Source organism: Vulpes lagopus, chromosome 24, assembly GCF_018345385.1.
Source record: "Vulpes lagopus strain Blue_001 chromosome 24, ASM1834538v1, whole genome shotgun sequence".
NCBI lineage: Eukaryota > Metazoa > Chordata > Mammalia > Carnivora > Canidae > Vulpes > Vulpes lagopus.
This window is the reverse complement of record NC_054847.1, coordinates 45,148,994-45,173,543: the sequence shown is the minus strand read 5'-3', so window position 1 is coordinate 45,173,543 and position 24,550 is coordinate 45,148,994. Positions and strand designations below refer to the sequence as shown.

General features: G+C 47.2%; 1 protein-coding gene across 1 annotated transcript in view; it reads left to right on the top strand.

The window, feature by feature from the left end:
• BCL2 (BCL2 apoptosis regulator) overlaps positions 1 to 23,947 on the top strand; it is a 171,269-nt gene extending 147,322 nt beyond the window's left edge. The window contains exon 3 of the mRNA XM_041739332.1: positions 20,942 to 23,947. Within this exon, the coding sequence (XP_041595266.1) occupies positions 20,942 to 21,076 (135 nt within the window). The 3' untranslated portion in view covers positions 21,077 to 23,947. The remainder of the gene's footprint in view (positions 1 to 20,941) is intronic.
• Positions 23,948 to 24,550: the final 603 nt, after the last annotated feature.

Here is a 24,550-nt window from a genome sequence, read left to right as displayed (position 1 = left end):
CACCACTGTGGCCACCTCGCCTGGATGAACTGGCCTGCTTCGTCTCATCCTTCTCTGAACCCCCACGGCCCAGGTCTCCATGCCACTTAGGTGATTCCTTGCTTGTATTGCTCCCTCCTGGCTTCTCACAGATTCGTCTTCTGACCAGAGGGAGAAGAATATTTGTGATTTTCTCTTGAGTTCACCCCAGAGTTTAGGTCATGCTAGTCACATAACAGCACCCAGTATATAATGTGGGATGGACGGTTAGTCAGTCAGGGGGTGGACTGGTGTGGTGGGAGGTACACGGGCAATAGGGGAAAGTACTTAAGGTCACAACAGACACTGTCAGCGTGGGGAAGGGAATTTTGGGGGGAAATCTAACCAGATTAAAATTTGATCAATCTATCAGGCTAATTTATAGAAAAAGCACAAGAAGGGGGAAATTTCCTTTGAGCCATTGGAGAGATGAAAGAGAAGCAGGGAATGCCCCTGACTGCATTACAGAAGGGGAAACCAAGATGACTTACCAAGTAATTTGTTGAAGCTAAAATGAGAACTCAGTGTAGTCAAGACGAAAAGAGGCTGACCCATTGGCCTTCTCGGTGGAGACATGACTTGGTACTCTTTGAAGAACATTGCCTGTCAAACTAGAAGAATGTGGCTGGAGTCACCCAGTGGAGGTTGGAGAGTCACTCCCCACTGTCCCAACCAGGAGAACTCCTTCCCAAGCATCAGATTTTATGTTGCAGTCCGACATCCCTAGAACTGTTACTGCCAGAAGTTCTGCACCCCAACTTGGCTAAGCTTTAGTGTTTCTTTTAGGCGCCCCTACATAAATTTACTTCTTTATCCCCACATGGAGCCTGCTGGTTTATCAGACTGAAACAGCTCACTAAAGGCCAAGCAGAGTCTGGTTTTAGGATTTATTCCAGGCTTTTGGGTACAGAGAAGGCTCAGTAATGATAGTTTCACAGCCTAAGGGAAATGTAACTTGAGAGAAGAACGATAGGCACGAAGACAAATGTGAAGACAAAGGATGAGGGCAAATTAAGAGAGCTAAGGGAAGGGGAAAAAAGAGTAGATATACATAGTAATAAGAGAAGAAAAATCATTAAAATGCCCAGTGGACAAAAAAGTGATTTTTCTGCTTTGTCTTTGGACCCTACTGCACCCACCACTGTGGCTAGAAGGTGAGAGCAGCTGGGGCTTTCTGTGGAACCCACTCTTGAAGTGGCGTTGCTGAAGGGAGAAGAGAGGAGTGTAGCAATCTTTCTACTAGATATCTGGGGTTTTGTTTGTTTGTTTCATTTTCAGGCTGACTAAAGCAAAGTGGGGAAAAATCATATCTGGACAAAGGAAACTTCTCTCCCTAAATCTAAAAGCCTCATGTCAAGAGAACCCTTCCTGGAGGGAGCTGTATAGTTAAGCATTGTGCTTGATGCCAAACAAAAACTAGATAAAGGGTTAGAAATCGATATTATTAATGGCATCTCCTCTCTTCCTCTCTGCTAAAGCCTCTGCCAGGCCACCGTAATAACAGTGGAAAGGAAAATTGGAGATTCCATCAAGAAGAGGCTTTTAAAGGAAAGCTGCGTTATTGCATTATAATTTGGACTCTCTCTCTCTCTCTCTCTCTGAATGCATGAATGGTTCCAGGTTTTTTTTTAAATATGGGTTGAAGGTGGGCAGAATTAAATCTCCCTGGGCTAGAATAGCAACCTAGGCAGGAACAAATCAAAGCCCTCTATTACCTACCAACATTTATGATAGAAAATAGTTTTTTTTTTTCTCATCATTTAAACTGTTTCAAAGAGACAGAGATGTTGACTGTGAGCAAGTCGCTGCTGTATTCAAGCTTATGGCATCTTGGCTCTGTGCAAGCCCATTTTGCTGGGAGTCATTACTCTGTTTAGGGAGGCTGCATGATAGAGCAGAGAGGCAAGGTATTTTAGGTCACAATTTTGGGTTTGAGATCTGGTTCCACTATTGATGAACTGTGTGCCCTTGGAAAAATTACATATTCTTGATTATCTGTAAAATGGGAGCGACAACAGCCATAGTTTACCTGTGGGTTGTCATGAAGCTCACAGTAGTTGGTAGAAACGGAAGCACTTATCAACGATAGCACTCCCTGTGAATATTTGTTTTCATTCATAGTAAGTACCTTTATAATAATGGGAAAGAGAAGGCTATTGTTTCATTTTCAATGTGTGTTCCCTTTTTATTTAATAACACTTTCCATGCCCTACCATGTTCTAGCCGGCAAACCAGAGACCAAGAGGACCCATTGTCACTATTACATTGCATTAGTATGAGGCTTACTCCTTATCCAGCACCTGATAACTTTTGGCCTTTAAAAATAAGGATAAAAGTCCCAGAGCCAGAAAGATTAAGGATTAAATTAAATTTTAAAATAACAAATCTTTTCATATATTCTCTTCTCATTTATATGGTGCTGGTAATTTTTAAAATTAGATTGTCCTCAGGGCATTTTGTACTAAAAATGATGAAGTTCCTTGTCCCTTCTAATTGCGTTTCTTTTGATTTTCTTTTATTATGACTTGCATATCACTGACACTTTTTTCCTGGAATGTTAAAAGTATACATCATCCAACTAAAAGGAAAAAATACTGTCTTAATAAAAATGGAAAATAGAGAGTGGATAGTCCTCTCTTTGGTTCCAAACAAGGCAAAGTCTTCATTCCTCATTCTTTGTACAAGCCAGGGTTGATGTCATGGATCCAAACCAGTTTTGAGTTATCTGGAATGAAAAAAAAAAAAAGAAAGAAAGAAAGAAAAATAAAAAGGCACTCCAACAATCTTCCAAAGCTTGAAAAACAAATTTTCCACAGTCTGATAACCCAAAAATGACTGAATGGGTTTTCTCTGTAATTAATAGGGGGTAGGAGCCTGGAGGGCCGTGGGGGAAAAGATTTAAAAATGGAAAGTTTCAGTTCAAAGGGGGTGCTTTGGGAGATTCAAGAAATGCTGGAGGGGCTGAAAAGGAATAACATGGTTATCCTGAGTAACATGATTTTGTTGTCGGAGGAACTCAGGCCTGAAAACCATAAAGTTCCTTTGGTCGATGTGTTAACTTACTACAAATGAGTATTATTTATGAGTGAGAAAGACGTGTTTATTAATTCTTCATAAAATCATCTCTGCGTTTTTTAACTATGGCTCTCATTCTATTTGAACCATAGTCTTATAGAGCTGTCTTGTGGATTCCTAAGGGAATAGATCGTTGGGACTTTTAAGAACCATGCCTGGAATTCTCATTTCGGTGCCTTGATGGTTTGGGAAGTTGTTTCTTCTGTTGTCTGGAATATCAGGCACTTCCCTAACTTCTCTCTCTTGTTAGACCAATTACTTCTAGGTTTCCTCTTATGAAACCAGCTCTTGGACTCAGGCTTCTGTTTGCACCTGGAAGAGATGGCGTGGCAACTCTAGTGGTCTCTGTGTCCGTCAGTCTCCCAGTTACATAACCCTTTCCATCCTCGCTGCTTCTGACGCAGATACAGAACAGAGTCCCCATAATCTACAAGTTAATGTAAACTTAGATCCCGGGAGAGCCTTCAGAGGACATGTGAGGCCTTCTCTTCTTGTCACTAATGAGGCTCTTGAAACTTGGAGAGGTGACTCACTTGACAGCAAAGAGAGAGCCTGGGCCAGTTATGGACACTCGGGCCCCATAGCTTGCCCACTGCGTGGATTGTCATGTGACCATGGATAGTGTGATGAGCTTCTCAAGCAGCGCACAGCTCTGCTCAGACTTTTGCCTTTGAAAGGATGTCTTCTATCGTCATACATTCAGACTTGGAATTCTTACTTTCTTATCAAAAGGTCTTATGGACTCGATGGCAATAAGGTTTTATTTTTTTATTGAGATATAATCGACATATAACTTTATATTAGTTTCAGATGTACAACAATGACTCAATATTTGTATATGTTGTGGAATGATCACCACAATAAGTCTCTGAGCATCCATCATCACACATAGTACTTTCAGTGTTTTCCTTGTGAACAGAACTTTTAAAACCTACTGCCTTAGCAACCTTCAAAAATGCAGTACAGTGTTATTAACTATAGTCACCACACTGTGCACTACATCCCTAGGACTATTTCTTTTATGTCTGGAAGTTTGAACAAAAGATCTTATAGACATGATGGCAACGAAATTATAATTTTTTAAAACCTGAAATTACCCTGAATAAACCATCTTTCCAAGTGATGTACCAAGTTAGTAAAACTTAGCCATTTGAATCTGTAACCCATTCATCATAAACTTATGCCCAGAGTCAGGCATTTTTCAAAACCCTCAAGGCGTGTGTGAAATAATCTTTTTTTTTTTTTTTTTTTTTTTTGCAGTTTTTCAAGTTGTTTTAGTAGGCTAGGATTACCTCAAAAGGCATTTATCTTTTTTTAAAAAAAGATTTATTTATTTATTTCAGAGAGAAAGAGAGAACAGGCGGGCATAGGGGGAGGGGCAGAGGCAGAGAATCTCTAGCAGATTCCCCATCGCAGGGCTCAACCTCACGACCCTGAGATCATGACCTGAGCCAAAGTCAAGAGTCAGATGCTTAACCGACTGAGCCATCCAGGTGCCCCTACCTCAAAAGCCATTTAAATGATGTTTCAGGTTTACATGGAAAAGAGAAGCATATACAGTTGTAAGACTTAAGAATTTCAAGAATTTGGCAGAGGTAAAAACTCAGAAAAAGCAGCATTTGGACATTTGTGTTCTCTTCAGTCCACCACACGCCACCCCCACCCCCCACCCCCGCCGGCTGTCCCATCACTACCCGGCCAGCATTTAAACCCTCAGGGGTTAACGGAGGCTGTGGAGCAAGCACCTGGCTCAGACTCCAGCCAGGGTCACAGGCCCGGCATCCGGTCAGACGACCAGGGTCAGACGGCCACAAGGACACCCTGCACGACCTCGTCCCCTTCCTTGCAGGTTTCACTCTGGCCCAGGTTCTCCCATCGTGTCCATGACCAGGGTCCCCTCACCAGGATGAGAGCCGGGAGGGCCCCCGACACCTATAGCCAAACCCTCCCCGTGGCCACAGGGGCCTTGCGAGTTCCTTTAGCATGCAGTCCTCTTCCGTCTGAGAGGGTGGGGAACTACCAGCAGAAAACGCAGAGCAGGCCTGTCCCAGAAAGGGGCAAACGGGGACCAGGGGGGAAAAAAAAACAGAGCCAAGGAATGAACTTTAGCAAGACAAGGAGAGAACAGGGGAGCAAACAGAAGTCAAAGAGAATGGAGAACCACAGGGTATATCAGGGGAAGGGGATCTGGGGTGTAAGAGGAGCAAACACTCTGTGTGACAGAGGAGTCAAGCTCAGTTGTGAGGTGGTGGAGGACTGGCTCTGCCTGGCCTTCTCTGCACCTCAAGCCACCCAGCAGGATGGAAGGTGCCCTGCGGTCAGGATAGAGCTGAGCTCAGAGCCCCTCCTACAGGAGTGACAGACCCAAGGGTTTGGCCTTCGCTCTCCATCCTTAATTTGGGGTGTTAGAGACGTCGCCCTGAACATCTTTCTTGTCTTACGACTCCTGACATCTTAAAGAAAGGCTTTCTGGCTCGCTTGGCCTGACTGCAGCAGTCACAAACTCGCCCCACACGCTGGCCTTCCAGAAACAAACCGAACGAAACATTAAAAGATTAAACACCCAGCGAGCAGATGGGTTCTCGTAAAATGCTCTGTGGGCAGGTTCCTAGGAATTTAAAGGTCTCTGGCTTTGTTAAATTAGGAAAAATTTCCAAATTTAAGTCAGCAGAGCAAGCTGTTACAGTCATAAGATGAGTCGGTGATGCCTGGTGGGAGAAGGAGCAGCCTGGCTGGCCGGCGGCCTGCTGAGCGGGGTCAGGGCAGGGTGGGGGCTGCCCTCACCCCTCCCTGTGCCCATGGTGGGGGAGCCGCTCCCGTCCATGCCTGATGGGGACCCGATCGCTTTTAATTCAGCAGGAACCCTCGGAAGGCCTGAAACCCACTCACCACTGCAGAGGCTCTCGGGCCACCTATTTTAATATTCTAAATAGGCCACACGTTGGATTTGTTTTTGTGACTCCAGGAAATTTGGCCTCCTTCACATTCCAGAATTCCCTGTGAAGCAGCCCGGTAAATAGGAGGGCTTTTCCTGAACCCTGTGGAAGGAATTCCTCCTTAGGGAATCATGTCTCTATCTTCACGGCATTTTTAAATACTCTTGAGGTGGCGCGCGTGCATGGAATGGGCCCCCAGGGCCAAACCGCAGACTGGGGAATGAGATGCCCCCCACGTTCCCGTGGGATCCAGCTCTGCAGAGCGCCGGGGGCCGGTCCTTGAGACCCGTGCTCTCTCCCTAATCACGGGGCTGCCCTCTGTCCATGCAGCCCTGCTCACTCTGGCTCGCCCGGGCCACACACACAGGTCCACCCTGGGACCTGCCACGGTGTGCCCACCAGCTCCCACCTCGAGTCCATGCCCCGAGATGCCATCCCTCCCTCGCCTCCCTCCAGCAGACTCCTTCGGACTCAGCTCCTGTCCCCTCCAGCTCATCTAGAGACTCCCCACGCACTGGTTGAGCTCTCCCTGGCACTCCTCAGGACTCGCTGCTTACCCTCCCATGCTCACTGCGTGTCTCTGTGAGGCCTTGGTCTTATACTTCTTTACTGTGTCCCCCAGGAGAAGCAAAGTGGGGTTGAAAAAGCACATGCCTGGGGGTGGCGGGGGCCCTAATTCAAACTGCAGCTTTGCCACCATGAGCTGTGTGACCTTGGGCAAGCTGCGTAACCTCTCTGGCCCCGGTCTCTTCTGTCTAATGTCATTTAGAAGAGCCACCTCATGGGGCTTGGCACCACAGATAGTTCTCTGTCCTCATCCCAGAAGGAGACACTAAATAAGTCCTTCCCTTAAGTGGTGTGACTGTGGTTGGATTGCTCGATGCAGACATGCCCAGAGGACACAGCAAAGCCAAAAGGACCCAGGGCCGTGCTGGTGAGAGAAGACCCACGCGGGGCTGGGGACAGCCAGCCAAAGTTCGCACTGATTTTGTTATGAAAAGCATGTTGCACGTGGATTCAAGATTCATGCGCTTGGCCAAGGGCTTCCCTCCGTGGAAACAGCAAATCTGCTAGATGCAAAGTCCTGCGTGGAGGACTTTTCCCCCAGCCCAAATATAAGCTTCTTCTGATGACCTTAGGGGCAAACAGTACTTCTAGTGAGACACTGCCGTCTCTGGGTCGTTCCCCCTGGAAGAGTGTATGTGGAGGTTTTGATTCGGGTAAGGCGCCGTGTCGGGTGTAGGGAGCCTGTCGTAGGGACAGACCGACCCCATGGCACTTGCTTTCCCCGGGCAGCCCTGCGTGCGGTGCTGGGCCCAGAGCAGGTGCTCCGTGCGTGTTTGCATCGTGAGCCTGGCCGAGCTGACCTGCTCCAGGGCATCGGTGTTGGCAGCAGCCAGCAAGGCCGTGCAGGGAGCCGTGGGCACTGACCCCCCGCATCTGACCTGCCAGCTCCACCCCTTGCCCACGGGTCCCCCGGGCTCCTCGCTGCCAGCCGCAACTGTGACCAGGCAGGACACGACGGTGGCCTGGGCAGTCCGGCTCCCCGGGGCACAGCTTCTCTCCTTGTAAGCGGCCACCGCCTGCAACAATGACAGGCCTCCCCCCGCGAGCATGTGTCATACCCTGACCTTGTGATGTCCAGAGCAGGTCGGGTGGCTGTCTGCTGTCCCCTGGAAGCGGTGCCCATGCAGGATTCCAGCCCCCGCTACCTGAAGCCCATCCATGAGCACCTTCCGGCTCTGTGTGCGTGTCGGTCTCTCTCTCTGGGTCTCTCTGGGTCTGTCTCTCCATCTCTCTGAGCCTCTGTCTTCTCTCTGTCTCTCTCTGTCCCTGTAAACATGGCCCTGCACTGTTCTGTTAACAGGAAGCATGCACTGTCCTTCGCTTTAAACATCTCTTCAGATGGGAAGTCGGGCCAGCGTATCTGCATCCCTGCCTTAATGAGCCTGAATGCAGAACCACCACCTTGACCTTGCCGGGGTTTTGTCCCGGCACTAACGGCTGTTGCCATTGACCGAGACTTTGCATGCATTTTCCTTGTGAGGGAGAGGTCCGCTCTCTTCCCTGGACACAGGAAGACCATCTGATGCGGAAGGAAGAAAATTGTCATGGAGCCAGGCAATGCGCCTTGAAACGCATCTGTTTTTATTCACATTGAGTCTTTCCAGGTGAACTGAACTAAATCATAAAGTACAAAATGAAAGCAGATTTTCCTTAGCACGGCCATATGGAACCCACCGAGCGCATTCACCACCATGCTCCTGCCTCTTCCCCAGAGCGCAGAGGGTATACTTGCTTGGCTCCAGCAGAGGACAGATCCGGTAGTGTAGGGGACAGGCTTCTGTCATGGGCTGCTCCGGGATCGCCTTGACCATCATACAGTGACTCATGGGCCTGCAGAACTGGAGAACTGGGAACAGGGTAAAGCTTATTAGGTCTCAGGATACCTTTGAGCAGGATACTTTGGAGCATCCTGGGAGCTTTCTGCAGAGCTTGCAACTTACTTGCTACAGACTGAGAACACCAGGATGGGTACCATCAGGGGCAGATCTGGTCCTAGACAGATGTCTGAGCCTGTTGGCAAAGCAAGGACCCTGGAGCCAGTGCATCACGGCGCATCTAGAAAAGATGCCCATGCTAACTTCTTACCCAGTCCTGCCAGCAAGTGTCCAACCAGGCCGGACTGGAGGCTGGCGGTGCCCTGCTGAGGACGGCGCCCATGCAAACGCCTTCTGTTTTGCTCTTTTCACTCTGACATGCCCCCTCCTGGTCTGAGGCCACTTTCAGCAAGTTCCTATTAGGAAATGCGGGTTCTTTGTACTTCCCACCACCAGCAACCTCAGTCAACACTTGCTGATTTAAACAAATGAGCATCAGACATTCGGTCCCCAATTCTGGCCCTCCACGTTTAATAAATGAGGGACCCCCTTTCCCCACCGGCCCCCTGCAGTGGTGTCTTGATGACAGCAATTAGGCCAAGCTACAGAACTCAACAAGCATCTGCTTTCAGTTCCCATTTTTGGCATATTTTCATGAATTAACTCTTGCTGGGGCAGGAGAGTGGTAGGTACCCCGACTGCACCTTGCACTGGCAGGCCATGCAGCAGGTGCGCACGGTGGAACCCTGCATTCTTGGCCCAGATGGTGACCTACAGGGAGGCAACACTCACCTGCCACCAGGCACAGGGTGATGAAGTTCACGTTCACTTATACCGAGAGGCCAGGCAGGTCCAGACCAGCGGGAGGGAGCGGAGGAGGGAGCCCTGCCTGTGTCTCCAGAACCAAGGAAGAACAGTTGGTGGATATCTTCCAAATACTAGTCTGCCCAAGGAATCTCCAGCCCACATCAGGCAGTGGAGAGACTTGTTAATATAGAGGAGAAGCAAAGCTTCCCAACTACTCTTCACTCCAGCATCACCAGTTCTAATTAAAATTGGCAGGAGGGGCACAGAGTTCTGTGGGACAGAACTGGACTATGACCATTGAAACCAAGATGAGAAGCACTCACACACCCATCAGAGGCCATGGCAGCTCGGCTACTGTGCTAGAGAGAAGATAGAATGAGAGGATGGAGCTGACGGCAAGAGGCTCCGAAGCCATGTATGGATTTGGGAGAAAGGAGGGAGGTGGAGGAACCAGGTCAGTGGCTTCTAGTAGCTGGGGTTACAGCTTCTGACATGCATCAGGATATTCCAAATCACATTGTAGGAGACGCAGGGGGAAAGATGGAGAATAAGATTGTTAGCTCTCTAAGCCCAGGATGGTAGACTGCAGATAGGCTACCAATAAATTATCAGGCCAGGGAAACTCAGGGCCCAGACGGTAAAGTGAGTTGCTCACCCAGATCAGCACCAGCCATCCTGACTTCTCATTCAGGGCAGTTTTTACCCACCAAGCCACCTCCCACGATTGTAAAAATTTCTGAAAAGAAAGATAATTGTGCATTCCTAACCGAAGGAGCCCCACCTCCCATGCACTGGTGAAGCAAGGATTACAGAACACCCAATGTTTCTGTCCGATTCCACACGATGCAAAAATAGTTGAGTCCTCTTCTTGTGAAGTATGAGAAATGTAATTAAGATTTTTTTTCTGATAATTGACATTCCATAAAATTCAACTTAAAGTGATTGACCCACTGGTTTCCAGTATATTCACAAAGTTGTGCAACCATCACCATTGTGTAATTCCAGAATGGTTTTCATCACTCCAGGAAAAAAAAAAGCCCTATACCCATGAGCAGCCACTCTTCATCATTCTCTACCCACCCACCCCCGACCCCTGGTAATCACTAATCTACTTCTGTCCCCGTGGATTTGCCTGCTTGGGACATTTCATATAAATGGCATCATACAAATGTGACCGTTTGTGTCTGGCTTCTTTCACTGAGCGTCATGTTTTCAAGGCTCCTCCACGTTGTAGCTTGAATCACTGCTCCGTTTCCTTTTGTGGCTCTGAATAATATTCTTTTGTGTGGAAGTAAAACCTTTTGTTTCCCTGTTCACCAGTTGATAGACACTTGGCTTGTTATCACTCTGGGCTATTCTGAATAATGCTGATATGAATATTTATGCACAAGCGTTCATGTGGACACATACTATTAATTACCTCGGGGTCCGTATCTAGGAGTGGAATTGCTGGATCACATGGTAACTGTTCAACTTTCTGAGCACCTACCTCTGGTTTTCACAGTGGCCGCACTACTTTCCATTCCCACCAGGCACGTGTGAGGTTTCCCTTCCTCCCTGCCAACACTTGTTATTGTCCATTTTTTTACATTTTAGCCATGCTCATGGGTGTGAAGTGACATCTCATTGTGGTTTTGATTTGCATTTCTCTAATGACTAATGATATTGAGCACCTTTTCTTGAATTTCTTGGCCATTTGTGTATCTTCTGTAGTGAAATGTCTCTTCAGATCTTTGCTGGTTTCTTAAATGGGCTACTGTTGAGTTACCATTACACTTTTTTGTTGTTGTTTCATGGACTTTCATACCCAACACAATATCATAATCTCCTCACACAGTCAAAATGCCATGGGCCCAAAGCAAGAAGGGGCCAAGTGCCAGAAAACGCAGGCACTCAGAGGCTTCTAGCCAAAAGAAGGTAATGGAATGAGGAAGGTAAGGGAGAAAAATGAAGGAACTTTATTTTAAAGCCAAAACACTGCCAGGCAGATTACCTAAGTGTGCTTAAGCATGGCTGTGCCATGAGGACAACAGCATGTGTCTCTTCTCCCCAGAGCACTGCAGGATAGAGGTGCCAACACACACAAAGTGCTTTGAGTGTATTGAGAAAGTGCTCATGCCCGTTCAGGCTACTGTGAATGCATGAAAAAAAAATATATATATATATATACAGAGAGAGAGAGAACATATATATACACACATATATATTATACACACACACACACACACACACACACACATATATGACCAAGTGAGTCTTACAGAGAAGGGCCTGTGTCTTACTTAGGTTTAAGACTCCTCAGCATCTTACAAAAATGTCTGCTTTGTAAACGAATGCGCAACCTGAAGATGAGATTTCAAAATCTAGTGTAGATAGTGACCTTTAACACTCCGTGGTTTTGGTTTACTGTATGAACACAATGAACCAAACGGCACAACTATTAACATATTTTCAGCACACGTCATTATGGAGGCATTGCTTTGCCCATTTCCACCTACAGTCTTTGGAGGCTCTGATCTGTTCACACCTCCTGGCAGGAGGGACTTTAAGCAGGCAGGTGGCTGAGTACCCTCCCCCTGCAGTTTTTGCATAGCTGGGGCGGGGTAGATTTGTCTGTGTGCCTGGGCTCCTACCCCAGGTCCAACCCCCCAACCCCCCCCCCCAACCCCCCCAACCCCCCCGCCCCCCCCCTGGCAGTTAGACTAACAGAACCTGGGAGATCCCAGGAATGGCCAGCTCTGGTCTCCTCCAGTAGGTGGACAAGGCACGTGGCTTAGGACCCCTCCGTGGCTGAAGGACCCCCCAGAACATCAGAATCCTTTGCAAATTATTTTCCTACAGTGCCCACCTCAAGAAAGAAGGAACTTTTGGGGCTTCTCATTTTCTGCCCTCCCTAGCTCCTGAGGGCCTTGCCTGATTTGCATCCGGCACTCAATTTGCATCACAAAATACACCAAAACTTCCCTAGACCTACTTGGAGAGTTGGGCAAGTTTTGTTTTTTGTTTTGTTTGGGTTTTTCATCTCCTGCCATTTCTCTAGCAGGTTTCTAGTTACATCCAGATGACACTTAGCTTAGGTTTCATTTTATGTCCTTGACCTGAGGTGCAGCTAGCTCATACCCCTCCTCTGGAGCTCCCGGTCTCTCCAGGATCAAGCCCCTCTCACTGCAGATGGCTTTGGGGGGCAGCCCTCCAAGCCTGGTAGAAAGAGTCATCGTGGCTCTCACGTTAGGTTTCTCTTTACAGTCTGCAGGCCAGACAGCTGTGTGTCCTTCCGTTAGGTGCTCCACGGCGGTTGTTTTTTTTCCCTTTCCTCTTCCCCCAAACCCGGAATCAATATTTTGGGAGTAAAGGGGGGAGGCGCTGGAGGAAGAGCCCTAGGAGACAGAAGCTGGCAACTGCCAAAGCAGCTCTGATATGTACACGGAACCCTCAAGACTCATTCAGCACAAAGTGGCTGCAGAGGAAATCCTGCTGAGCCCATGATAAGGGGGAAATGGAGTCACTTCCTCACCAGCTGCTTTATTCAGGTAGAAAAAGTCCTCACTTCCTCGCGTGTGCTTTGCTGGCCACCACTCACAGAACCCCAGGCAGCCTGCTTCCCCTTTTGATCTCAGCCAAAGTTGGAGTCCAGAGAATCACTGCCTCCCTGTCTTCAGGGAGAGCTCTCAGCTCTACTCTCTCTCGCTCTCCCTCTCTCTCTCTCTCCCTCTCTTTCTCTCCCTCTCTCCTTTGCCTCCTTTCTCTTTCTCCCAGCATCTTCACTCTTGCCTGGCAATGGTACAATAGTAGGCTCTGTGCTCTGGGACAGTCCTAGAGACTATTGGGAATGAGGTTCACACTCCTTTGTGGAATGCCAGCTCGTTACTATGGGGAGGTCTTTATGTTTCCATAGATGTCCACCAACAGCTTGGGACCTCTGAGTCACCCCCATCCTGTACAACAGGCACCAACGCTGCCTCTCTCGCCAGTGTCCGGGATTATTGCTTTTTTACCTCCAGGCAGCATTTCCAAAGTGTGTCTTCATTTGGCACCAGGAATCTCCCTGGTGGGGGGCAGGCGGTAAATGGTCAAATGACTTTGGAAAATACCAGCTTATCCCTCTCTTGGAGATTCAAAGCACGCAGATAGGGATGATATTCAAAATATTTAACAACCAATATGGAGCAGACACTGAACCAGTCAGAGCCAACGTTGAACATTAGCCCCTCATTGGAAGACACCAGAGACCAATGCAAAAACAAACAAAACAAAACAAAAAACCACTGAATTTTATTTTAGCTTGTCATTTACTTGTCTTTTGAACATCCTCCTTTTAAAAAAATATCATCTATAAGATATGTTTGGGAAACCCATTATTTCAGTTCCAGAAACATTTGCTGAGTGCCTAATGTATGGCAGACACGGGCTCCGGGGATCCAAAGATAAATAAGATGTGGTCCCTGTACCCCCAGGTGCTAATAGTTGATCAGAAGAAAACAGACATATAAACAGATTGTCTTCAGATTATACAGGGGGCAAGGAATAGCTGAGGATTATTTAGCTCTACCTAGGGGGCTTGGAGAAAATGATTGCACTGAATCCTTGAATGAACCCAAGTTCATTTACAAGTGACAGAAGCCGACCAGGGGAACTAGGCTGGGGTCAGAATATTGAGAGCTTAGGTGCCACATTAAGGAATTTAGACTTAAGCATGGTTCTGATCAGATGACTCTGCCTGCAGAATGGAGAGAAGGCAGAAGGCCAGGGCACAAGACTAGAGGAGATCAGAGGGGAAATGACAGCGCTAATCTCAAGGACAGACAGTAATGGGGATAGAGAAATGTGGTGGTGGTCAAATCCGTGGTGCATATACTGCCCTGTCTGATCCCCTTGCCCTTACCTCCACTTCAGTGTTCACTAGCTTGGCCTCTAGCGACAAGATCCAGCATTGGCATCCATATCTCTTCCCCCAAGGGCTTCCTCTGGCCTCCAGGATCCACTTGTTTTTGTACACAGCTGGCCTAAAATGCTGGAATATTGATGCCTCCATAGGAGCAACCCTCAGCCAGTGAATGGAGGGAGATGGTGTATAAATACCCCAGCTCCCTAGCACGTTAGTGAGATAACAAAAGGTTCATGTTCTGCACTGGTCCCAGTTATCCCAGCAGGATTAAGCCCCAGGGGCCAGCAGCAATTACCTGCTTGGTTAAGGTAACTTCGTGGCTGCTTTCCTGCTCCCCTAGTAGTTTCCTGGGATCATCCCCCAAATAAACTGCTTACACCCAAATCTTTGTCTTGGGGTCTGCCTCTGGGGGAACCCAACTTCACACTGTGGGCTTTACCAATGAACAGGAGAGGGGGTGAAGAAGAGGAAAAGCTCTAGGGGACTCTGAGAGCATGGGTTCCCTTGATAGCATGGAAATGGGGAAGGCAGGAACAGAGGCCGGCTTGCTTGAGGGGGCTGTGATAATTCCAGCTGGGGACAGACTAGGCTGCAATGGGGGCCTAAGGGGGACATCATGGGAAGTAACTGGAATGGGAATCTGGCAGTCAGAGGAGCAGGTGGGACCGGATATAAAGATTTCAGAGTCATCATCAGAGGGATGGGATTTAAGACCATGAGAGTGAAGGACTTTGGTCAAAGAGAGAAGTCAAGGCAGTCAAGGCAGAAGCCCAGGGATCACTGAGTACCTAGCAGGGCAGGCAGAGGAGGAGGTGCCCATGAAGGAGGCAGAGAAGACATTTGCCAGGATGCAAAGATTTTTCAACCCTCTCTGTGTCCAGCATGTCAAAGCACTCAGTAGATGCAACCTGAGAATCATCCGGTGAATTTAGCCACAAGGATGGTATTGGAGATCTCTGGAGGGTGTTTCTCAGATGGAAGAAGGTTCTAGAAGCAATGTGGAATAATGATGGAGGGTGGAAAGGAGCAGAGAAGGACAGATAGGACTATAATCAGTGGGTATGCCAGGACAGGAAGCTGTGGTGATTCTCGCCCAACGGCTCCGATTTTCTCAGAGAAGAGGGGCTAGCGTCAGTTGCCAAAAGGGGAAAACACTTGAGAAAATTGGTAGCTATTCAGAATGGTCATGGAAAGGAGCAGAGAAGAGATCTGAACCAGGGTCAAGTAAAGGGGTGCTGACCAGCTTCCAGAACTCACTGAATCTGGGGACCACGAGTTTAGAGCAGCACTGGTCCGCATGGTTGGGCTATTTACTTCAGCAACTCCTGGAAGGCCAGATGAGGCTGCCGCAGAATGGGGTCAGGATGGACGCAGAGGAAGGGCAGGGATGGGAGGAAACAAGTTGAGGGAGGCAGAGAGGAGAACCACCTGCTGGCCAATGTTCTGACCCATTAAGTGCAGGAGGACATAACCCCAGCCCCTGCTCTCCTGCTCCGTCCCATATCTGCTGATCAGTGTGGACAGTCGGTAATTCGCCATGCCTGTCTAGGTTTCATTTGTCTCAAACTACCGCAAAAAGGGCTGATGGCTTTCCTGGGCATTGCTCTACCAGTGTGGGTCTGAGCTTACTTGGAGGTTCCTCCGAGCTCAAGGTTCACCTTTTTCTTTTCCTTTTTCTTCCCTAAACCTTCAGGTTGTCAAGAAGGCAACCCATGGAGACAGCATTATAACCATGAAAAACAGAAAATATCAAAAACATGCCATAGCAGTGTTGGATTTCCTGTTGGCACTATCTGATTTTCTTTTTACTTTCCTCTTACTGCTGACAGGATCTTCTGCTTGGTGCAGGATACAAAATGGCAGCATGCGTTGGTTTTATTTAGTTCAAATGGGTACATAGAGCCATCATCTCTCACTGGATCATAGGCTTGTTGAGGGAGCAGGATGATTTCCCCCTTAGGATCTCCCATGGCCATATAATGTCCAGATCCACAGTCAGCTCAGAGATTGTGGAAAGTAGCTGAATTGCTAATTTGTTTATATCCAACCAGGTCATGTTAAATTTTCCTAGTGTTTAAGGAGATCTGCGAACCACCATGAGGCAGGGGCCTGACCATATAGACATTGGTTTAGCTGTTACCTGTTTCACTCAGAACTATGTCAAGAATATCTGTCCTTGTAGGGTACAATTTTTAATGCCTGTGTCCACTGTATGGATGTGCCATAAGTTTACCTAACCAATCATATTTTCAGACATTTCAGTCCTTTTCAGGTGTTAGCTATCGGAACCAACCTGTGTTTTACCATTTTTTTTCAAGATAAATAACTAGGCGTGGAATTCATAGCAGAAGGGTATATTTTTAAGGCTTCTGCTATGCATTGCCAAATGCAAATACAATTTATCTTTACCTGCGAGTCCATCAGCTGTATAAAAATATCTGGGATTCCCCAACCCCCCACCCCATCCTTTTCAGCAGAACTCAGTATTCCTTTCAGTTTTTGCCAATCTGATTCATTTTGTTTCTTAATCTCATTTTATTTGGAATCAGGTTTAAGTGAAACTTCTTGAAGGGTACTGGAAGGAAAAGGAAAATTTTGGAGAGCAGGCTGCCTCAAGGGAGAGGGGTGCATGCGTGCGTGTGTGAGAGAGAGAGAGAGAGAGAGAATATCTGGTGGGAGAGGTCCCACGACCAAACCCCAAGAAGGCAGAGGACGCTTTGGCTGTACGCCCTGCTTGGGAGTCTTGAGTCTGGTCTCACACCTCCCTGGCTTAGTTTCTACTCTGCAGCAAGGGCCTGGGATTGGGGAGTCTGGCCTTCGGCCCTGGTGGGCCAGCTCTGGGTAGAACTGGGACCTCAGACCATCTGTGGCCTCTGAATTTGAAGTCCATGGAGAAGCCCCTCTGAGGGGTGGGGGTCAGCAAAGGGAGAAAGCTGCCATCTCAGAACCTGCCGCACACGTCATGGGAACCGGGCAGCGCTCCTGCTGGTCCAGACGTGAGCAAGGGTTGCGGTGTCCCCTAAGTGTACAGACTGGGATTTTATCCGAATCACATGACGATGGCTCAGGTTCTCTTTTTCCCTCTTTGTTGCTTTTAATACATAAAATGAGCATGTGTTTATTTAAAACAGCTTTCAAACTTAAACAAATAATGACAGACTGTTCAAACAGACTTCGGAAATCGCCCTAATCAGGATGTTTGAAAAAGCAAGAAGACTCTCTATAAAAGTACTTTTAGGACCTCCAGTCCTGAAATCACAGGGTCTGCTTTGCACTTTGCAGTCGTAGATGGGCAACGCTTGGGGGCCCGGTTCAGTCTTGGGGTGGGGGGCTCAAATGACACCCCTCAGACCTACCACCTGACTTCATAATTTCTGAGGAAGTGTAGCTGGGCAGTGTGTTACCACTTCCCATCTTTGCCCAGAACACATCACGTATATATTTGCACATTTTAACTCATAACTGCTATAAAAATGACTAGGCATCTCCAGAACCAAAAGAGGACTCCTTGGGGGGAGGGGGGCTGGCAAATTGCTCCTGTGAAAGAGCAGACTCAGTAGAGCCCCTGGGGGGCAGGGCAGGTTTAGGAGCCATGTGGCAGGTTTGCAAGACGGCAGACAGGCGCAAAAGTGAACACAACCCCTAGTTCACATTCGAGGCCACATTTACAAATGGCTTTGAGTTGCCTACGTTAATCTTCACAGCAACCAGTTTTATGGGCAAAATAAATGAGGCTCAGCATTGGATCATTTGTTCAAAGTCAGAAGCAATAAAATGTCAAAACTGGGATTTCACCCAGACCTCCTGCCCCAAGCCCAGAGACATCCCCAGACCCCTGGGGCTGCGTCAGCAACTCTGTGCTCATTCTTTGGGTCAAGAGATGCTACTTTAGCTCATCTCAGTCTAGAAATTATGTTTTTTCTTTATAATGCACATCAGAAACAGCCCATTAAGTCCATTAGAAGTGCAGTTATTTACATGAGGGGATAGTGGCTGGGAGAGGGAACCGTACGTCCCCAGAGTGGCAGGGATATTTGGAGAGGCGTTTCTTCTGCCCCCCTGGCATCAGAATCCTGCACCAGGTAGACAGGGAGGAAAGGCCAGCCCCAGTTTGTCTCCACTTCGCCCACTTTCTCAGGATGGCTCCATGGCCAGGAAGGTCAGATGACAAGGGGCTTAGTTGGTTTCCCGTCCTGCCACGGGAAATCCCATTGGTAACTAAAGGAAGGCAGGGCCTGGCCATCGACCCTCTCAATGTCAAGGCATGTTGCCTCCAGCGCAGGGATCCTCAAGGATTCCGGGCATCGGCTGCGGTGGGAGGCTCTGGCCTGCCCAGGCCTTGGAGTGAGCAGCATGGGAGGGTGGGCTAGGAGCTGTTCGCAGCTGTGTCTCTGGGATCCTGGGATGCACTTTACAAGAAGCAGAGTTTCTCCTGCTCATAAATCTGTCCTGACCCCTTCCTGCCCCATTTATCCCTGATTATATATAGGGAAAGTATGTTCCTGGACAAGCAGTCATGATTGTTACCTTGGCTTTGTACTGAGAACGCTACACACGTATTTCATTTATGTCTATTGCCTTGCTTTTCTCAGGCTCAAATTTAGAAAATGTCAACAATAGATTAAAAAAAGAAGTAAGCCCTTGCGCCCTCTCCTGGTAAAAGTTAATGTTAGTATGTCCGCAAGTACAGGGCACCCACTTGCTGGCGAGCAGTTACTTGTGCAAGGCTAACTAACTAATGTTGGGTTCATCTGACCAAGGCCATTGACACATGAGACGGGCCATTAGGTTTTCTGTGACCCAAGATCAGAATTTCTCCCAGACTTTTCTTCACACAGTTTCTCAGCCTCAGTTCTGTTGGCACTTTGGGCTGAGGACTATCGTGTGCACTGTGGGATGTTGAACAGGTTCTCTGGCCTTTACTCATTAGATGCCAGCAGCACCCCTACCAAAAATGTTTCCAGACATTACCAAGTGTACCCTGGGGTCAAGATTACCCCCAGTGAGAACCACTGCCCTAAAGTCTTGTCTGACTTTTATAGAAGGTGTCACCAGTCAAGGGCCACCAGTAAGAGAGTGAGAATGCCTCATGGCCTACCTTTTCGTGGGGGACAATTTTGATGACTGATCAACGGGGTTCATTTCATTTTGGCCCCCAAAAGCAACTTAGCAAGTAGACAAGAATTCATATACAAAAACGTATCGTGATATTGTCTACTATCGTAAACAAAAAAATTTAAAGAAGATAAAGATTCAGTTAAATCAGGGACAGCATATATGAAATGGAATACTAGACAGTTGTGAAAAATAATTGTGTAAATCTATATTTAATGACATGAGACGTTCCCCTAATGATGCCTTAAACTCTCACCTTCAAGACCACTCCTCAGAGTCCCAGAGGGTGTTGCATATCAAAGGAATAATTTCCAACAGACAGAGTAAGCATCAGGTGAAGCATTAGGCCAAAGAATTCAAACCAATGAGTGAATTCAGAAAACTTTAAGTGCCAGTTGAACCTACATGTACCAAAACCACGAACAGCACCAGAGACAAAAACGCTGAACATTGTCAGAACCACCTCCACACAGCAGTGCAACAAAATAGGAGTATCTTACTGACTCACATGATGAAATCATGTGCTCTGATGCCACACTGTTGGGAGTAATGTGGAAGTAGGTCTTATTCTCCTCGTGCCTGAATAACTCATACCAAGTGAAAAGAATTTCATTTACTGATTTATATATTCAGATATATTTAGAGAGTTGTCCAACTACTCATTGGACCCAACAAACGTCTCCCAACAAATCTAAGAAACGAGCATACAGTCCAATCCCAACTCAGTCCAATCTGAAACCATCCAAAGAACTTTGCTACGACTCCAATCGTAGCCCTTGCAGACCTGACTTCTATGCAGCAATAGGAAGGGAAGAGAGGAGCCGTCTTCCTTCCCCAGGGACCTGTGTGTCCAGTGACACGTAACTGACCATAAGTGACCACATGCTTTGCGAAGTTCACAACTTGAGTTAAATGCAGGGTTGTGGTCATCCAGCCTGGCCCACTCCTGGAGGGGAGAGAGCCCTGTTGTTGACTTCAGAGGCTAGGCATGCCACCAGGGGAGGCCACCCTGCTGTGTCCACCGCACCAGCACCCTGGACAGACGGAGCACTCTCACAGAGCTGCTGTGAGCCTGGGGAGAGCATTGGCAGACCACAGAACACAGGTTTGGATCTGGGTTCGAATCCTGACCCTGGCCACTGGTTAGACAAATCCCTTCACCTCTGTTTTTCCCCCCAGTTTTTCCCCCTCCCCTTTACAGGACAGAAGCAAATAAAATGACTCCATGATACTGGTGTGAAGAATAAATAAAATAATGTGTTCTGGGCATTTATTACAAGCGCCTGGCAGATAGTAAGCGTTCCATACTTGGTTGTTATTTTAGGAATGGTTATGCTAGCTAAAATTGCGAAGCCTCCAATATTTCTGCCTTTATTGTTTTCTTTTTCTCCTTGGCACTTAGCTATCTGATAGCACACTATCTGATACACTTATTTTGTTTACCGTCTATGGCCCACAAGTAGATAAAAGCTTGGTGAAGTAGGAACTTTTAATCTCCTTTGCTCACCGCTGTGTCTCTGCAGTACCTGGCCTGTTAATAGGATCCCGTGAATACTTCTTGAATGAGAATTTAAAAAGTGGGTCTGATTCACTGCCCCAAAAGGGTGTTTTACTTTTCCCCACGTCTGGTCCTCAGGCCAGATGCTGCTCTCTCCGTACGCTGGCATCCCGTGTTCTCTAATTCTCTTTTTTTTTTTCTTTTCTCCCCGTCTCTGCCCCTGCAGGATGCCTTTGTGGAACTGTACGGCCCCACCATGCAGCCTCTGTTTGACTTCTCCTGGCTGTCTCTGAAGGCGCTGCTCAGTCTGGCCCTGGTGGGAGCTTGCATCACCCTGGGTGCCTATCTGGGCCACAAGTGAAGTCAGTAGGCCTGCCACAAACAAATATGCAAAAGGTTCACTAAAGCAGTAGAAATATATGCATTGCCAGTGATGTACCATGAAACGAAGCTGTGGTCTCTTAAAAATGAAACATAAAACAAAACAAAAACAGCTTTCAGGCTCAGCGTCGAATCAGCTATTTACTGCCAAAGGGAAATACCATTTATTTTTTACAATATCAAGAAAAAAAAAAAGATTTATTTATTTAAGACAGTCCCATCGAACCTCCTGTCTTTGGAAACCCTACCACGAATTGCCAAGCCTGTGCAGCTCCACCTGGATCTCCTGTGCCTATAAACACGGATTTGTTTTCCATGTTGTTGGCTGGACTGACTCACCATCTGAAGAGCAAACAAACTGACAAAGGACTTGACTGTTCCAGAAGCCGGGTGTGTGGCTGCTGGAGTTTAGGAAGAAGGTGTTCATTTTCCTTGCATTGATTCGCCCTGGGGGCTGCAATACGAAGAGAGGGAAGGCGGTCGGTGGGAAGTCCATCCTTCCCTGGCCTGAAGAAAAGACAGCATATGGCTCACATGGTACATACCCGGTTGGAAGAAAAAACTGGGGAACTTCAGATGGACTTGGTATCCTCCGCCAAGATTTCCACACTGAAGGACAGTGATGGGGAAAAGCCGTGAAACCATAGGAAAGTATTTTTTTAAGCTACCAATTGTGCCGAGAAGCATTTTAGCAATTTATCCAATAGCATCCAGTACCTTAAGCCCTGATGTGTATATTCATACATTTTGGATCCACTCCCCCCCCCCCCCCCCAGTACTGGCTCTGTCTGTGTATGAAGCAGAGTCCTCCAGAATGCGAGGAGGCGAACGTCTTGGTGACTTATCCAGAAGCATCAGGCCGCCACAAGTGCCTGCGTTTCCCGAAGAGGCCACAGTCTTGCCCCGTTCGGAGGCCTCGTCCTGGAACTGAGCCTGGGCACTCGCGGGCCTGCTCGCAGGGTCTTCAACAGAGCAGCGTGCTCTCGGAATGTCTGGAAGGTGACAGAGCTCAGAACCCCACTGTCCAGAAAGAACAGTCGTAGGCCTGGGCCCTCCGGCCGGGCCCCTTGCCTCGTGGAGCGCAGAACCTGGAAGCCAGGGCTCTTAAGACGTTTATCACTGTGGAGGGCAGGAAACAGAGGCTGTGCGCCCTTCCCTGCAGAGGGAGGTGGCTCCGCGGCCACCAGGAGGGAACGCTGCGGCCTGTGGGCGCGGTGTGGCCGCGGTGCGTGCGCGCTGGCTGCGCAATTGAAAGCGAGGCTCTAAATGACTTTGGGGAAAGTCCTAAATCCTAAAGGAAGCGTTGAAATGAGATGTCGTGGATTAACTGACCTATGTCTACGGAATTAATGATGCAACACATTACTTTGTCATTGTAGGTTGGGGTTTTTTTTGTTTTGTTTTTTGGAAAACCTGACAGGGGGTGGGGGGGAGTTCCAGGTGTGGAATGTGGGAATTCTCTGTACATCCTGGGGCATTAAAAAAGAAAAAACACCCCAAAAAAATCAGTGGTGGAAACTCTAGAGAAGTAGTAAAGAAGTGAAATCGCCAGCGAATAAACTAGAAAATATTGTTTTCAAGCTTAGAATCAGCTTTGAGACATTCATGGAATAACTGTGGCATTATTGCATTATATACCATTTATCTGTATTAACTTTGGAATGTACTATGTTCAATGTTTAATGCTGTGGTTGATATTTTGAAAGCTGCTTTAAGAAAAGATACATGCATCTCAGCATTTTTTAAAAATTGTATTTAGTTAATGGCCTCTACACTATTTGTTAGCAAAAATTTTCATTTTTCTATTTGGGATTTTTGTCTCAATTCTTTAAAAGCATTTCTGAGAAGGTGAGATAAGCCCCGGGTCTCGGCTACCTGAAAACCCTGGAGCATACTGGCCACTGTGGAGCTTTGCTTCAACCGAGTTATGTGCATTTCCACGTCAACAGAATTGTTTATTGTGAAGGATGTAGCTGTTGTCCCTTTGACCTTGTTCCGTGAAGGTTTACCAGTCCCTGGGCAAATCAGAATCTAACGCATTATTTAGGCTGACATACATGTTTGGTTAAACCCATGAGATTCATTCCATTGAAAATCCAGACGGGAAATGACCAGGGGATTAAATTCTGGCCATGATGGTTTGACCTTCAGAGGGTTGCTCTGTGTGGTCTGTTTTGACAGAAACCCATCTAGAGCACTCCTGCCGTCTTTCCACGGGGCCCTTTCGTGGCTCTCCTTCATATTCTTCCTGAAATGTGGGGGCGCCTGTGCCCCACCCCAAGAAGCAGGAACCCCATGGTATGAAGCCAGACCTCCCTGGCAGGCCTCAGGGAACAGAATGATCAGACCTTTGAATGATTCTCATTTTTAAGCGAAATACTATTTTATGAAAGGTTTACATTGTCAAAAATGATGAGTATAGAATATCAAATCCTGTGCTGCTACCCTACCAAGATCATTTTAGTGGAGTCAATTTGCAGTACACTCCAAGTGGCAAAGTCCTCCAAGCTGCTTTAGAAGTAACAATGAAGAACAGAGACATTTTTAATATAAAGCCTGTTTGTCTTTTGTTGTTGTTGTTATTGTTTGTATTGTTCAAAGGCAGAGTATTCTAAAAAATGTGTATATATATAAAAAAGAAAAAAAAAGGTCATGGGGGCTAACTTCCGGCTGGTTTTCTTTTGCTGTGGGGTATTGTTACCTGGTTTTAATGATAAATGTGCCTGGCCGCCTGACCCCAAAACTGTACAGTATGGTGGCTCCACTCGCTCTAAGAGTAGTTGATGTTGCATTTTTCTTGTTCTTAAAAACATGTTAGAAGCAATGAACATATATAAAAACCTCAACTAGTCATTTTTCTTTCTCTTGTCTCTCAATGTGTCAATTATTTTGCGATCAGACAACAGAGAAGCATTCCTACCTCTTCCGTGTTAAGAAGGATTCATGCCTGCATTTGCTGTCAGCGTGGTGTATGTGTTGGCCAAGGTCGGGGTTAAATAGAATACAGGCATTTTCCAAATGGGGGTCAAGAGCTCTAAAGAGCCACAAGGAGCAAAGCACCCAGGAACCACCTTGGTAATCCCAAGCTCTCACTGCACAAGGCAAGCTGAAAGAGGTCGAATGACAATGACATGCTCCACAGCACACAGTTCATCTCAGATTTGGCAGTGGCTGAAAATTCTTGTAGGTTTAAGGTTTGAAGTCAAGTCACATTTCAGATGAAGGAAGCACCTTGCTGTATAGTTCAAGCAAACAGCCCCAACGTCTTCTGCCCCAGCCTACTTATCTCTGCATCTTCAGATATGACCTTCCATTTAGATGTGACTTCTGTTTCATTAGTAACTGTTGATTGTTTATCATCCGAGGACCTAGTCCTGGCCCAATATGGGAAATTAGGAAGTGATTATAAATCAAAAGGAGTTATAATAATCCGGTTTAAACGTAAATAAGCAGT